The 16,338-nt window shown below is 42.7% G+C and overlaps 1 protein-coding gene across 1 annotated transcript in view; it reads right to left on the reverse strand.

The window, feature by feature from the left end:
- The window catches only part of CTIF (cap binding complex dependent translation initiation factor), a 531,105-nt gene that overhangs the window by 349,454 nt on the left and 165,313 nt on the right, over positions 1–16,338 (reverse strand). The window contains exons 5-6 of the mRNA XM_030192931.1: positions 13,667–13,771; positions 10,732–10,807 (exon numbers count right to left, since the gene is read on the reverse strand). Of these exons, the coding sequence (XP_030048791.1) occupies positions 10,732–10,807; positions 13,667–13,771 (181 nt within the window). The remainder of the gene's footprint in view (positions 1–10,731; positions 10,808–13,666; positions 13,772–16,338) is intronic.

Consider the following 16,338-nt stretch of genomic DNA (forward strand, 5'->3'; position numbering starts at 1 on the left):
AAATGGAGCTGGAGGGTGTCGTATAATGTCCACACGTTAACACACAAACAGAACATGCTGTATTTGTGTCTTGAGAAACAAGCTACATTTTGATTTGATTTTTATTGATTTGATATACCACTTAATACATTAAGTTGTAATGCGGTTTACAATGAAAAACAACCTACAAGAAAATTATATTACAACTTGTATCATACCATAAATACAGATATCCATCCAACTCTTCATAATGAAAAGTCAAATTGTAACCTTTTAATATATATATATTTTAAAAACTATAAAGCCTATACACCATTAAAAGCATCTCTCAACAACTATTAGCCACAGGTGTCGTAACAACCTGGGCATAGGGAAAATTTCATTTTCAACCCCTTTAGACAAAACTAATTACACAAAACTTTTTCAGGTCAATATTCAAAAAAACCCACTGACCGATAACAAAAGGTATCTGGCCAAATTTAGCCAGCCAAAAGTTGACCAACAGATATTCTGTGGCTGGATTTTCCAGCTAATTCTGCCAGTTAGCGCTGAAAATTAGCTCCTTGTGACTCTGGGCAAGTCACTTAACCCTCCATTGCCCCATGTAAGCCGCATTGAGCCTGCCATGAGTGGGAAAGCGCGGGGTACAAATGTAACAAAAATAAAATAGATACTATTGGAGATTCTACATGGAATGTTGCTACTATTGGAGATTCTACATGGAATGTTGCTACTATTGAGATTCTGTTGCTACTATTGGAGATTCTACATGGAATGTTGCTATTCCACTAGCAACATTCCATGTAGAAGGCTGCGCAGGCTTCTGTTTGTGAGTCTGACGTCCTGCACATACGTGCAGGACGTCAGACTCACAGAAGCAGAAGCCTGCGCGGCCACATTAGTGTGACTCTGGGCAAGTCACTTAACCCTCCATTGCCCCATGTAAGCCGCATTGAGCCTGCCATGAGTGGGAAAGCGCGGGGTACAAATGTAACAAAAAAAAGATGTGTATCAGGTATGCATATGATGATTTAATCATGAACTGATGAGTAACTGTTAGGCTGATTGGCTGGAACATTTAGGTCTTTATCTGCTGTCATCTACCATGTTAAACCTTCTATATCAACCTAAATTAAAAAACAGAAGAAAAATGATACCTTTTTATAGGCCTGTTATGTGCCCAATATAAGAATGCAATTTTAAAGGTTAAGGCTTGAACATTATATTAACAAGCTTTCAAGACTGAACCTTCTTTCCTCACGTCAGAACAGATAGAGTTTCCAGGGTAACTAGCAGTTCCGACCTGACCTAACAAAGGTGGTTCTTCTGGCCTTGAAAGCCTGCCAAAAATTATTTTCTTAGTCCAATAAAAATAAAAGGTTTCAGATTATTGTACCTTCTTTTGTTTTATTTTTATTGATTTTATTTTTTGAGACTTAGGCAATTAGCACAGATTTTCAACACTAACTGGCTTATTTTGTTAATACGATTCACTAACCTTTAAAACTTTACATTGAGGCCTTATAGCTGCTACAACCAAACCAACAAGTTCTAAGCAGATAACAATCAAGAAAAGGAACCTACTCCAGATAAGTTATACAATGGGAAAGTCACAATCCCCAAAACAGGTAAGTATAACATCTATAAAATCAAGAGATATTTCCTAAAATGGAAAGCCTTTAACTATTTCCTAAACTCAAAATAATGCTGTGTTTGACTGAGAACAGAAGGAAGGGAGTTCAAACTGGAGGCTGCCTGATATGTTAGTGAGGATTGTAAAGGGCGTAAAGCTATTACTTTGCGAACAGTGAGGAAACCTATGAGGAAAGGCTAAAGCGGCTAGGGATCTTCAGCTTGAAGAAAAGACAGCTGAGGGGAGATACGTTAGAGGTGTGTAAAATAATGAGTGGAGTGGAACGGATAGACATGAATCTCTTGTTTACTCTTTCCAAAAATACTAGGACTAGGGGGCACACAATGAAGCTATAAAGTAGTAAATTTAAAACTAAAATTGGAGAAAATATTTCTCCACTCGATGTGTAATTAAACTCTGGAATTCGTTGCCAGAGAATGTGGTAAAAAAGTATGGATAGCTTCCTAAAAGAAAAGTCCATAAGCCATTATTAAAATAGACAGCGAAAATCCACCGCTTATTGTTAAAAGAATTTTAATTAACATACTCACGAATACCATCAGACCAAGTCAGGCTTAAGCATTTTTATTTAGTCTACATTTATTTCAGAAATTGTAAGAATGATTAACCCTTTACTAGCAAAACATTTTTTTTACACTTATTTCTAGGATAATCAGCATAAAACGTATTGTACTGTTTTAGGCCTACTGTGCCTTAGTAAAAGGGCCCCATAGTGCATAGATGCTAGAGGGGTGTTCAGAAGGACGACATTTATGCAGAATACTATCAGCTGCATGCGTAAATGGCGCATTTAGTTGCTAATATTTATTTGTTACATTTGTATCCCACATTTTCCCACCTATTTGCAGGTTCAATGTGGCAATCGCCATTTCTGGTAGTGAAACAAATACAGAGAGTTGTAGTAGATGAATAAGGTTCATGTGTTATAGGCACATTGGGGAATCCTAGAGGGGAAGAGTAGAGTAGAGTCTATTACGAGCTTTGGTTTTGTTGTGTTGCGAGGTTTAGGCACTTAGATTGGGTCTGATTGGTACGCCTTTTTGAACAGATTGGTTTTTAGTGCTTTCCGGAAGGTCAGGTGGTCGTTCATGGTTTTCACAGCTTGTGGTAGTGCGTTCCACAATTGTTTGCTTATGTAGGAGAAGCTGGATGCATAGGTTGATTTGTATTTGCGTCCTTTACAGCTTCGGAAGTGGAAGTTTAGGTATGTTCGTGTTGATCTGATTTTATTTCTTATTGGTAGGTCTATGAGGTCTGTCATGTATCCCAGGGCTGCGCCGTAGATGATTTTATGGACCAAGGTGCAGATTTTGAAAGCGATACGTTCTTTGATTGGTAGCCAGTGTAGTTTTTCTGAGTGGTTTGGTGCTTTCGTATCGTGCTTTGCCAAATATAAGCCTGGCTGCTGTATTTTGAGCGACCTGAAGTTTCTTTATGAGTTGTTCCTTGCATCCCGCGTAGATTCCATTGCAGTAATCTGCATGGCTTAGTACCATTGATTGTAGCAGGCTGCAAAGTGTTTCCCTTGGGAAGAAAGGTTTCACGCATTTGAGTTTCCACATTGAGTTGAACATTTTCTTGGTTGTAGATTTAACTTGGCTCTCAAGTGTACGGTTACAGTCAATAGTAATGCCGAGGATTTTCAGGCTGTCTACGATAGGGAGGGTGTAGTCTGGGGTGCTTATAATTGTGGGTTTATTCATGTTGTATTGGGATGAGAGGATGAGGCAGTGTGTTTTATCTGTATTTAGTTCTAGTTGAAATACGTTTGCCCATGAGTTCATGATGTTTAGGCTGAGTTTGATTTCATTGGTGATTTCTGTCTGGTCATTTTTGTATGGTATATATATTTTGTGGAGCTCACAGTGCACCGTTTGAAGAATTCTCCATTGGACAGCCTCCAACCTGTTTATATCCCTCTGGAGAAGTGGCCTCGGAATCATTTGAAACCCCAGGTGATAAGCCACTGGCGGTCATCAGTAGCCCAACTTCATTCCCATTCAGTTCACACAGCCAGACATTGAGCAGCTGTCAGCATCGTGCAAGATCAGTCTGCAGCGACAGCTGTGCGGGTTTGTTCATTTTATATGCATTAGCAAGGGGAAGCAGAAGCAGGTTATTAAGCAGCACCATAAACTCCAAACCATTTGCTTTTCCACAAGATGGGACCCAGAGGTATATTAAATCTTCTAGGATAAGCTCACCGCTTCCTTTAGCAGGAGCAGAGGCCTTGTCATTTTCAGCTCTGGGGCCTGCTCCTCTCATTTTCAAGTTGCAGCAACCTAGGTTCTGCAGTTTCCCAGCCAGAGAAAAGTCCTGCTCTTGGACCACACTCTGCTGGTGTTTCTTCTAGAACATGTGACTGCTCCTTCCGGGGTCTCCTTTTCACAGTGCTACACAATGCAGCAAATGCTCTTATAATGCCCAGATTTAAAACACATGCTTCTTGGATTATCAAAATAAATATTTCACCAGCAGTAACAATAGGATATTCCCTTGATCATCTTATGAATTGTGTCCCCTAACTGGGCTTCATTCGTTTAGACTGTACAGTATATGCAGTATAACAAACTTTAATAAACATAAACCTTAATAAAATCAATTTTAGGAGCTGTAAGACATTTTACATACTGAAGATCACAGGCTAACACTCAAAACAAAATGTCATTCTTTCTTTGCTCTGATCCTCTCTGCTGGTCTCTCTCTTGGCTTACTTAGCTATGCAGAAACGTCTGTCTGTAAGTTTTACATTTTCTGAGAAGAAGGGATTTTTCACTAGCTAGGGCCGGTGTTAGACATGCAGGGGCCAAGTGCTGAAACTGGGACAGGGGCCCCAAAGCCCTTCTTCAGGCTATGCATCCTTTAAAATGAAGCAGGTCTGGGGTCTACTGTGGCAGGGTCCCAGGGCAATAGTCCTGGTTGATAGCCCCTAATACTGGCCTTGTCCCCTAGCTCCTAATCCCATCCTCCTGAAAGGTATCTGTACTGTGTTTTGAGCATCAGACACAGCCTGTGTTTGGAAATATTGAAGTTAGAATTTCCTCCTCCCCCCCCCCCACAAAACACACACACACACTGGTTACCGCTCACACATCACATCACTTTCAAACTTCTCATTCTGGTATACAAAGTTCATTCCACTAATGAATTCTCTTTTCTTTCCTACCACTTAATGCCCTTCCAGAACTCAGCGGCCTTCACAACAAGGCCTCCTTGCTGTCCCCATGAGATCTCCGCTTCTGCTATATGGCGTTCCATTTTCTGCATTTAGGCCCCTCACCTTTGGAACCAATTACCACTTGCTCTTAATCTTCTCCCTTCTCTGTTCCATTTCAAAGCTGACCTCAAGACCTTCTTCTTTGTGGACGCCTATGGTTGACTGCTCTGTACAGATTGCACACTGGATCACACCCTTATCCTCTTGAGCTTCCCTCTCCCACATTTCTTTGATGACACTGTTATTTCCTCCCCCGCTCCTCATGTAGCATGCCCTGTTGGTCTTGCTCGCCTCACTTTTTTCCTTTTTAGATTGTAAGCAGCTCAGGTACATGTCTGATGGGCGGGATAGTAAATTCTCTTAATAAACTTGAAACTTGAACTTAAGAGAGGAATTCCAAAGACAGGGGTCAATTTTCAGTCAGCCCATATCTGCATAAAGACAGGCAATATTCAAATATCCTTCTTGTTCTGAACTACTGAATACAGAGGGATATAAACAGGTATCATTAGTTCTTTAAAACCTGTTATTTCTCTGGGGGGGCAGCAGAATATTGCTGCTATCTGAATCACTTTGGGTCCCAACCTTGCAACGCCCCGGCCCCTCCTAAAGCTATACAGGCAAAACTTTATTGTTTCATTTACCTTAGAGCTGGGGTTCTCAACTCAGTTCTTGGGACACACCCAGCCAGTTGGGTTTTCAGGATCTGCACAATGAATATGCATGAGATAGATTTGCATACACTAGCTTCATCCTATATAATTTCATCTCATGCATATTCACTGTGCAGATCCTGAAAATCCAACTGGCTAGGTGTGACTTGAGAACCCCTGTCTTAGACAAATAGAGGCATACCTGTGTTTGGAAGGTCAAAGACCTAAAGGTTTAAAATTAAATAAATAAATAACCATCTGCCAGTGTCATAAGCTCCGATTCTGGGTCTCTATGTACATTTTTGCAGAAGATCCTCCATGGCAATGGGGGGGGGGGGGGCATTCCCCACTGACTTGGAATTGGTGGATTGGTCTCCCTGTTCCCCCACCCCCCATATCTTTGTTTTATTTCTCTCCCCTACCCCCCCCCCCCCCCCCCCCCCCCCCCCGTTTCTTTGTTTTTTTTTCTCTCCCTTCCTTTTCCTAACATTTCTCCCTCATCTCTCCCTGCAAGGGCTGGTGTTAGACATGTTGGGGCCCAGTGCAGAAAACTGAGAGGGGGCTCCAAAGTCTGTGCTTTCTTCAAGCAGAAATTTGGAACCCACTATGACACAGGAGCAAAAGGCAGTAACTCCGGCTCCTCCAGCCAACAGAAGATGGGATGACCAAGGAAAAGGCAATCAGCGCAGCACCTGGAGTGAGTAATTGCCACTGCAAAACAGCAACACCTACTGGTAAAGCTGAGGTTACACATATATACAAAAATCCAAACAGACAATTTGCAGGCCCCTGGCCCAATAGACAGTCACTGCAATAATGCAGCTTTAGAGGGAAGGCTAAAGAAATGCAGAGGGGATCCCCAAGATTAAAAGCTTCCCAAAAGAAACACAAGACAAGAATACATTTGATGCACTACATTTTTTCAATTTTTATAACTTAAAAAGGTAAAGGTATTTGTGAAGACTTTAGTATTCTAAGCAGCTAATATTGGAAGGATCTTATAGGAATTTTTTTCACCCTCTCAATCTTATTTAGCATTTAGGAGAAAGGTTAAAATGCAATTATTCCAGAAATTTGAATTACAGAATAAATTGTAGTTTCTTGTGACTAGTTTTTTTCTGTTTGTCTTTCTTTTCTTTCTTCCTAGATGATTGTTCTGATTCTTGTTAGATTGTGACCTAATTAGAACTGAAAGGCACGAGTGGGATATAAGAACAAATGTTAATGTTAAAATGTGATTCACTCCTGAGAACGTTAGTATGGTTTGACTTATTAAGTACTGTCCGCACAAGTTCAGGAGAACGATTACTAAAGGCCTCTTTTAACAAGCCTGCAATTGTTTGATGAAATAACTTTGGCAGTCAAGCTAACTTATCTGCAAAAAGGACAAGAAAGAAAGATCTGCTCGAACTGACTACCTCCAGTGTTTTATAAGAAGCAGCCTAGATTTCCTTCCATTCTCTCTGGGAGCTCTCCCAATGCAAAAGCCCCATATGGTCTTGGTTTTCCCAACAATGCATGCACTTTCTGGATATAAACAACATCATTGTTTCTGCCGTTAGCAAATTCACAGTCAAATACTTCCTACAGGTTATTTTCATTTTGCATTTCATACAATGGCATTGCATACTTGGTTAGTTTTGACGTTATTCTTTTGTAATAACTGTTATTACTATACATAGCGCTCTTCATTCCAACAGCAGCCCAATCCATCTGACAGTGTGGAATCATGCAGAGACTACACCAAGCAGAGGAGAATCCATATGACCCAAGAAGGTAACACGTTCATACATCTTCCACCCCTAGTGAGGCAGAAAGCCACTTTAAAAGAACATAAGAACATTATCATTTGCCACACTGGGTCAGTCCAAAGGTCCATCTAGCTCAGCATCCAGTTTCTAACAATAGCCAATCCAGGTCGCACGTACCTGGCGGAATCCCAAAAGATTAGAACAGATTTCATGCCGCTTATGACAAGAACGACCAGTAGATTTTCCCCGTCTTAATAATGGTTTATGGACTTTTGCTCCAGAACTTGTCCAAATCTTTTTTTAAACCCTCCTCCAATGATCACTTTTACCACGTTCTCCAGCAACAAATTCCAGCACTTAGGAGGTCTCTTACTAACGTGCACTAGCGTTTTTAGTTCACACTACAAATCAGCTGGCGCTAAACGCCGAGACACCCGTTATATTCCTATGGTTCGTTGGAGGAGGCAGCCTCAGCCTCCACTGAGTGATGTCACTGGCGAAGTCGCCTCACTATTGGAGGGCTCACCATATTGGCCCAATACAGCAAGCCCTCCAATAGCGAGGCAACTTGGCCAGTGACATCAACGCAGCCAGGCACAGCCATGGAAAGAAAGATGGGGGAAGCTAGACAAGGGCTTGCAAGCTGAGCAGCACATTTGGAGGACTGAGGACTCAGCATAGGTGAGCAGGCTGGTGGGGAGGGGGACGGACAGACGGGTGGATGAGTGCCCCTCCCAACCCAATCTCAGGTCGATAATTTTGTCGCTGGTTTTGGCTGGAAAAGTTTTACGCCACCTGGCAACCCTGCTCTGTTTCCCCCTGAGGCAGCAATTGTATACAGTAAAACGCTGACAGATGTCAGGGACATCCGATCTGCTCAAAAATTAAGTACTAACATGAGAGGTTTTTTTTTTAACATATAAAAGAAAAATGATAGATGAAATAAAACTGGACTTAATTGTTTACAAAAAGTTTGGAAGGTGGAAGGTTTTTCAGTCAGTGATGGACATTAAACAGGTGGAATAACTTTCTTCCTGTGATAAAACAGAGGCTTTACCTTCCCACCATAACGGAGGTCCTGAGAATTGTTTGAAAACTGAACACATAATTGAGGTTTTTTTGATGCAATATTTGATATACTTCACTCCTTCTTAATTGAGTTTGTGATAGCTTGATTATATACACATGTAACTCTGTTCTTTTATCAGCAATTGCTTATCTTCTGAAAAAAAAATTTCCTAAAATTCCTACTTTATTAGGAAGCAAGTCTTTGGCCTGAAACCACAAAGTAAACCAAAAACAACTACCTTCATGACTACTGCCTTACTGAACCCAACAGTGGTATTTTCAGAAATATTTTCAGAAAAGAATTTTGAATTTATCTCATGCCTATCTACTTGTACCTAGAGGGCTTACAGTTGGTTACCTGCCCAAAATTCTATGGAACTTTTTACAGTTGCAAGAGTCTCTTGATAACAAATTAGCAGGACTTTATTTATTTATTTATTTATTTATTAGCATTTATTTACCACCTTTTTGATGGAATTCACTCAAGGCGGAGTACAGTAAGAATAAATCAAACATGAGCAGTAGACAATTACAGTGGTAAAAATATTCAAACAACAATACAAACTATGGCATTTCTGGTTCAGCAACAGCATACGGATTCTATTGATAAAGCCAAGTGCCTTCTGTAAACTCAGTGCTCTACAATTAATCCATGCCATTTATCTGCTGGCTACAATCCAATCATACGATACCTTCCTGAAACTGGACATTACAAAAACAAAACAAAGACAACCCAGGATATTTTGAATCACAAAATGGCTTGCAACAGAAATTGCATGAACATTGCTGAAAATATGTTTCCATTATTCCCTGAGCTATGAAATACTGAATCCCACCACACAATTTTTTTTCTTTTATCTACATCGACAACATTAATACAGTACTACCTTATCTGAAGTTAGTCACTATTGACATGAGCAATCGTGAGCCAAAACATACTGTGCAGTATTATTATTAAAACAAATCTAACAAGATCGTCTTACTTACCACCTCCCATCCCACTTTACGTATTTTGAATGCTCAGCAAATGCCAGCGAGGTGAATACCAGGAAGAAAGTTTTTCTCACAATGCCATCGGCAGCCAAAAGATTTCTGAAACTCCGCTCAGTTACGGCCGTTACTGGAGGCAGAGTTTTCTGTGCGGTGTATATGCCACGGGAGCGGGGCAAGGCAGGCGCTTTTTGTAGCTGCTCAACAGGAGAAGCAGCAGCAGCTGGACAGCGTCACCAGTGGCAGCTGCAGGTGGCGAGGGAGTTTGATGCGCAGGGGGAGAGGAGGGTCGCAGGACATGGATGGCTGGAGGGGAAGCAGGGGAGAGGGAGGTGGGGAGGGGGTCCTGAGATCAGAGAGGGGGTGGGGGACCTGCGAGAGGGGGAAAGCACACACTCATTGTCTCTCACATACACTCTCTCTGACAAACTCTCTATCACACACACACACTCTCTCTCACACAAACACACACACACACACACACTGTCTCTCTCTCATTCTCTCTCTGACACACACACTCCATCTCTCACACACACACACTCTCTCTCTCAAACATACGCACTCCAAGGAAAACCTTGCTAGCGCCCGTTTCATTTCTGTCAGAAATGGGCCTTTTTTTACTAGTAACATATATTGTTTATTTTATTTTTTGTTACATTTGTACCCTGCGCTTTCCCACTCATGGCAGGCTCAATGCGGCAGGCAATGGAGGGTTAAGTGACTTGCCCAGAGTCACAAGGAGCTGCCTGTGCCGGGAATCAAACTCAGTTCCTCAGTTCCCCAGGACCAAAGTCCACCACCCAAACCACTAGGCCACTCCTCCACTCCTATTTAACTGCCTATATGTGGTTACCATGATGACAAATCAGTGTTTAATTACGAATGACGACCACCTTGTTGGACAGACTGGACGGATCGTGCAGGCCTTCATCTGCTGTCATTTACTGTGTTGTTACTGCAAACTTAATGGAGCCAGTTTGGCAACCCTAGTGACACCACATTCAAGTACCATCTAACCTCCTGGTTGACGTGTAGAAGGTAGCCTCACACAATTTCACTGTGCCACCTCCAAAACTAACATATGGGATAAGTCAAAATGTGATTGATCTATGCTACACCACATATATGGTCAAGAAATGATATTGGCCAATAAGAGTGCTCCTTATAAAATGGTCTGTGGGAGACGATTGTTAAGATGCATTTAAAAACCTAGTATTTATCCATGAAATGACTCAAAAATATTCAAAACACTGTACATTTCTTTTTCCAAAATGCACTGAACACATACCACTCACTAACATCCCTTAGAGCACTCTGCACTCCTCTGTTCAAATGCCAACAGAATGCACGCATGAGATAAGGGGTTCAGTTAAAGGGCAGAAAGATGTCAACATCGCAGGGAAGAGGGCAGAGACCCACCTGCCAGACAGGAAGAACTTTCTCCATATCGTTGAGGTTGATCCCGTCTCCATCCTCGCATTTCCCTTTTCCAATCCTGAGTAAAGAGCAAACCAGAGAAACATTTTCTTATTTCAATGCACAGCATCTGAAGCCAACAGATCAGCAAACCTTGAAAATGTTAACAGCTAAAAGGAAACAAAAACATCCCAATACACATCACTGTAAAAACCGGAGCAAGTGTTGAATGTACTTAATACAAATGTTATTATAATTAGTATGAAGGATTTTTTCAACGGCCTCCCTGTAAATGTCAAAGCTTCAGGAGGCAAAGAGTTGCCTCCCACAGCAAAAAGGACCATTCTTAAGAGGACAGGATATCATGAATGTTACCTTATATATATTTATTTATTTATTGCATTTGTATCCCACATTTTCCCACCTTTTTGCGGGTTCAGTGTGGCTTACAATATATTATGAATCATGGAAATACAATTTGTTACAACTCGGTTATGGATTACATTGTGAGGAGTTATGCGAGACAAAGTCAAGTATCATTAAGGAATATAACAATGGAAAAGAGCATTGAAACATTGGAAGGAAACAACGGGAAACTAAAAGGGGCAATATATAATGACAGGAAAGCATTTGGTATACATTTTCTGTGAGTAAAGGTATGAGTGTGGTGAGATTACGGGGGATGAGAAATTCAGAGTGGCTGTAATGATGCATTATTGAACAGAGAGTATGGGCTTTATGTGTTTTGGTTCTTTCCGTAAATTTTCTCAAAAAGATGGGTATACACACAGTATGAACCAGAACGAGATCCTTTTGCACATCATGTAAGTTTTGACCCTGCTCCATATATACCACTTTAAGCTGCTTGATTTATTTACACACAGTATTCTGAATTAATGCAAGATAGGTAATATCACTTCCAGAAAATGATGCACAATGACACACAAGCTGGGAATAACATTAGTGGGCCCAATATTTAAAAGGGCCACTAAAAGTCACTAACGGCCTTATTTTCGAAAGTGATGGGCGCCCATATTTCGACCCAAATCGGGAGATGGGCGCCCAAATCGGTATAATCGAAATCCAATTTTGGACGTTTTCAACTGCACTCCGTCGCGGGAACGAACAAAGTTGATGGGGGCGTGTTGAAGGCAGGACTGGGGCGTGTTTATCGGCCGAGGAGAGATGGGCGCCTTCGGCCGATAATCGAAAAAAAAAAGGGCGGAAGAAGTGCGAATTTGGGTCGCTTTTGCTGGACCCTTTTTTTTCACGACACAAGTCCCATAAAAGTGCCCCAACTGGCCAGATGACCACCGGAGGGAATCGGGGATGATCTCCCCTGACTCCCCCAGTGGTCACTAACACCCTCCCACCACAAAAAAAAAACAACTTTAAAAACTTGTTTTGACAGCCTGTATGCCAGCCTCAAATGTCATACCCAGCTCCCCGACAGCAGTATGCAGGTCCCTTGGAGCAGTTGTTAGTGGGTGCAGTGGACGTCAGGCAGGCGGACCCAGGCCCATCCCCCCCCACCTGTTCCACTTGTGCTGGTTGAGCCCTCCAAAAAACCCCAAAACAAATATGAGTTTGTATGGCTGTAGTTTTGCTTTGACTGAAGCTAATCTTTGCACCCCCAGAAACTGCTGCACTAGGCAACAACATATTCAGACTCATAGGGAAGCTAACCACTGTGAATGTATTTTTGGGGTTAAAAAAAATATATATAAAGTGTCTTATATAAGTATCTCTACTCTGTCAAGATAAAATACTTCCAAAGGCTTAGATACTGCACTTCAAATTGTTCCGGACCTTTCTAAAGTGGCAGGGTATTTTCAGTTCTTTCCCCTTAAAATTTTACTAGGGGATTTACTACCTATGAAAGGGGGTGGACTGACAGCACTGGAAAAAGAAATCCTCCATTTATTCACAGAACAGGTAGAGCATAGGCACCAACAATACGAACGTCCTCCACACTACGTCTGTCCCAGTGTTTCCACCCTACCCTGGGAGGACCACCTGCAAGGGTGAGAAGGGAATTCAGCCTCCATTTTGTGCCATCTTTCGCATCTTGAGTGACACAGAACCAAGACTGTCAAATGTTTAGGATGACGTTTCTTTATAATGACACCATCTGTACAATAAGAAATAAGCCTAGACCATCAACAGGGGCAGCCCAAACATTAGGCCACCTGAGGTGGGGGCCTCAGGCGGCACTCATCAGGAGCGGCACCTCGGAGGGACAGCATCTCCCCCCTTCATGGCGTTTTACCACATTGTGTCATTCCAAACCCGGCAACGATTCCCATGGGCTGCCCTGCCACTGCCAGCACCCGCCTCTTCTCTTTACTGCGGCCGCCTCTGATGTAACTTCTTGTTTCAGCAGAGGCTCAGGCAGCCACAGTAAAGGGAAGAGGCAGGTGCCACCAGCGGCAGGGCAGCCTATGGTAATCACTGCCAGGTTTGGAACACTACCGTGAGGTAAAACACCGCAAAAGGAAGAGGGCGGCACCACAGACCAGGGGGGGGGGGGGGAGGAGGCGGCTGTTAGCTCCACCTCAGGTGGCATCTCGGGTTGGGCCGGCCCTAACCATCAACACATTTTCACATAAGCCAAATCACTTTCAATGGTATTGACGTGCACACTTACCAACCTGGGATATATTGAGCTGATGGCCTCAAAATGGGTGTGTACACATAAATTCGTCAAATTTATACACACATATACAACCATTGGTAGATGGTAGAGCAACTACATGTCAGTGTCCAACCTGGCATACACCAGAGCAAAGAGACCATCACTGCTCTATCAAGTCTGATCTTGATTTGAAACCAAATCCTGCCTATGAACACTCTCCACTTTCCTCCTTCCTTCTATCATATCCCTCTCTCCATTTGTGCAACCAAAAAGGATTGAAAAGCTCAGCAAGAGGCTCCTTACCCTTCCCTGTCTATCTGAGGCAGCGGGTGCTTCGAGGAGTTGCAGATTTTCCGGTGAAACTGTGTTATGTCTAGTTTTTCAGGCTGCAAATCTCGTGTCACATTGCTGCAAGAAAAAAAAAAAAAAAAAAAAGAGACAGACAAGTATGTAAAACCAGGGCCATTACTGTGGCACATATACCACCATGAACTCCCAACTGCCTGGTGAATACAGACTACAGTTCACAACAGCTGCCCTCACTCCTTTTACCCGGATTTGGCCTCTTAGACAACTAAGGCCATTGGCCAAAGACTGCAGTAAAATTAATCCTTTCAATGTATTTGGTCAAAACACACACACATTAGCTAAAGGACAGTACCTGTGGGGATGCTAGAGTCTGGCTGGGGACGGTGATAGGAACTCAGGGGGGGAGGGGGAATAATGAGGTCAGTAATTTTTATACCATAGCCCCAGGCTACAAAATAAAACTGCTACAGTTTTCTGCGTATAACCAAGACTGCAAAGAAAAAAAAAGATGTTTATGAAGAATGGAAATATAAGTTGTATTCCCCATTTTGGGAGTGGTGGGGGGAGGGAGGGAGGGTGTAGAAACAGAAGGGGCAGGCAAGAGCCTGGCTACTATTCTGAATGAGGTACATTCCTTATCCCAGCCCCTGGCCTTATGACAATCACTAATACGGCACTGTGGGAAAAGAAAATTTGCCAACCCATAGTCTAATGTGAGCCAAGAACTGCGCAAAAGACCACAGCAGACTTCTCTCCCTTCATCAGACAATACTGCAATGCTCAAAGTCCTATCCATGTGTACCCCATTTTCATGAGGTAGACATGGGGGAAGCTACTGCATATCCCTGGGGTTGGTAGCATAGAATGCTGCTGCTCTTTGGGATTCTGCCTGGTACTCATGACCTGGATTGACCACTGTTGGAAGCGGGATACTACGCCAGATGGACCATCAGTCTGACCTGGGGGGCAATTTCTCTAAGTGGGTTAGTTTTACGGAGAATGAACCTCACTTCTAAGCCAGGACATTTGTAGACCCAGTATGGCAATACTTATGTTCTTATATCAATTTAAATTCTGTTCAAGTTATAATCCTCTGGAGGAATATCAAAGAATGTGGAAATACAGCAAGAGACAGCTGAATACACTTCTTGCTTTTGTTCAAGTAATAGATTTTTATTCAACGCGTCATTCGAGGGGTGGGCAATGCTGGCCCTTCTAATTTTTCATGCAAGGCCATCATACCCAGCTTCTTGCTGGCCTCCCACTTAATCACCTCTCCCCTCTCCAGTCGGTTCAAAACTCTGCTGCCCGTCTCGTCTTCCGCCAGGGTCGCTTTACTCATAATACCCCTCTCCTCAAGTCACTTCACTGGCTCCCTATCCGTTTTCGCATCCTGTTCAAACTTCTTCTACTAACCTATAAATGTACTCACTCTGCTGCTCCCCAGTATCTCTCCACACTCGTCCTCCCCTACACCCCTTCCCGTGCACTCCGCTCCATAGATAAATCCTTCTTATCTGTTCCCTTCTCCACTACTGCCAACTCCAGACTTCGCGCCTTCTGTCTCACTGCACCCTACGCCTGGAATAAACTTCCTGAGCCCCTACGTCTTGCCCCATCCTTGGCCACCTTTAAATCTAGACTGAAAGCCCACCTCTTTAACATTGCTTTTGACTTGTAACCACTTGTAACCACTCGCCTCCACCTACCCTCCTCTCCTCCTTCCTGTACACATTAATTGATTTGATTTGCTTACTTTATTTTTTGTCTATTAGATTGTAAGCTCTTTGAGCAGGGACTGTCTTTCTTCTATGTTTGTGCAGCGCTGCGTACGCCTTGTAGCGCTATAGAAATGCTAAATAGTAGTAGTGGTAGTAGATCCAGTCAGGAAGTGGGGCCAACGTTCAGACCACTGTTGCTTCCACTGTTCTCCTCAATCCCCACCTCCCCCCCCCCCCCCAAATAAAACACAAGTTATATTCCCAAGCCACATAAAACAGTATGCAAAGCAAGTTTATACTTTGCAGGTTTATGTGGTCTAGGACAATATAAACATTTCTGATCCCTTTATTTTCCTCCTGGCAGACCTCAGTATCACCTTCCCAGGCCACAGACCTCGTCTTTATAGCGTAACACAGACGAGGCTTGGAATAAGTAAATAAAACAGACTAGAGGTTCTGTAGCAAACATCAAATTACCATTCATAACACAAACCAAGACACATGAACTTCATACACACAAGTTGGCCAAATATATCTGAGAACAGCAGCGAGCCATGGAGAAAAATGAAGGTTCAGGGTGGGCAACCACTGCTCAAAGTCACCCACCAGCGATACCAATAAATTCTTGTTCACTTAGCTAATAGTCAACAACCTCACTGTCCTCCTTGGCAGGTCCATGCTACATTCACAGCATGAATGTCATACTCCAGCTTAGCAATCGTGAGCATGTGCCCATTTTACCTGTATTAAAGAAACCAGAAAATTAGCTAAGCTACAAACTAAAATGTGAAAGCTGCTAAACCGAATACACTTATTTAACCAAACACTCAACGAAAGGACAACCCCTCTTACAGTTCCTGCGTTCCCCACACTTTAAACACTCTGTGAATTACCCTGTCTCCTCCTTCCCGCCTCATATTACAGCTCTTCTCCTCTCTCAGCTGT

The sequence above is a fragment of the Microcaecilia unicolor genome, chromosome 2, assembly GCF_901765095.1.
Source record: "Microcaecilia unicolor chromosome 2, aMicUni1.1, whole genome shotgun sequence".
In the NCBI taxonomy this organism is placed as follows: domain Eukaryota; kingdom Metazoa; phylum Chordata; class Amphibia; order Gymnophiona; family Siphonopidae; genus Microcaecilia; species Microcaecilia unicolor.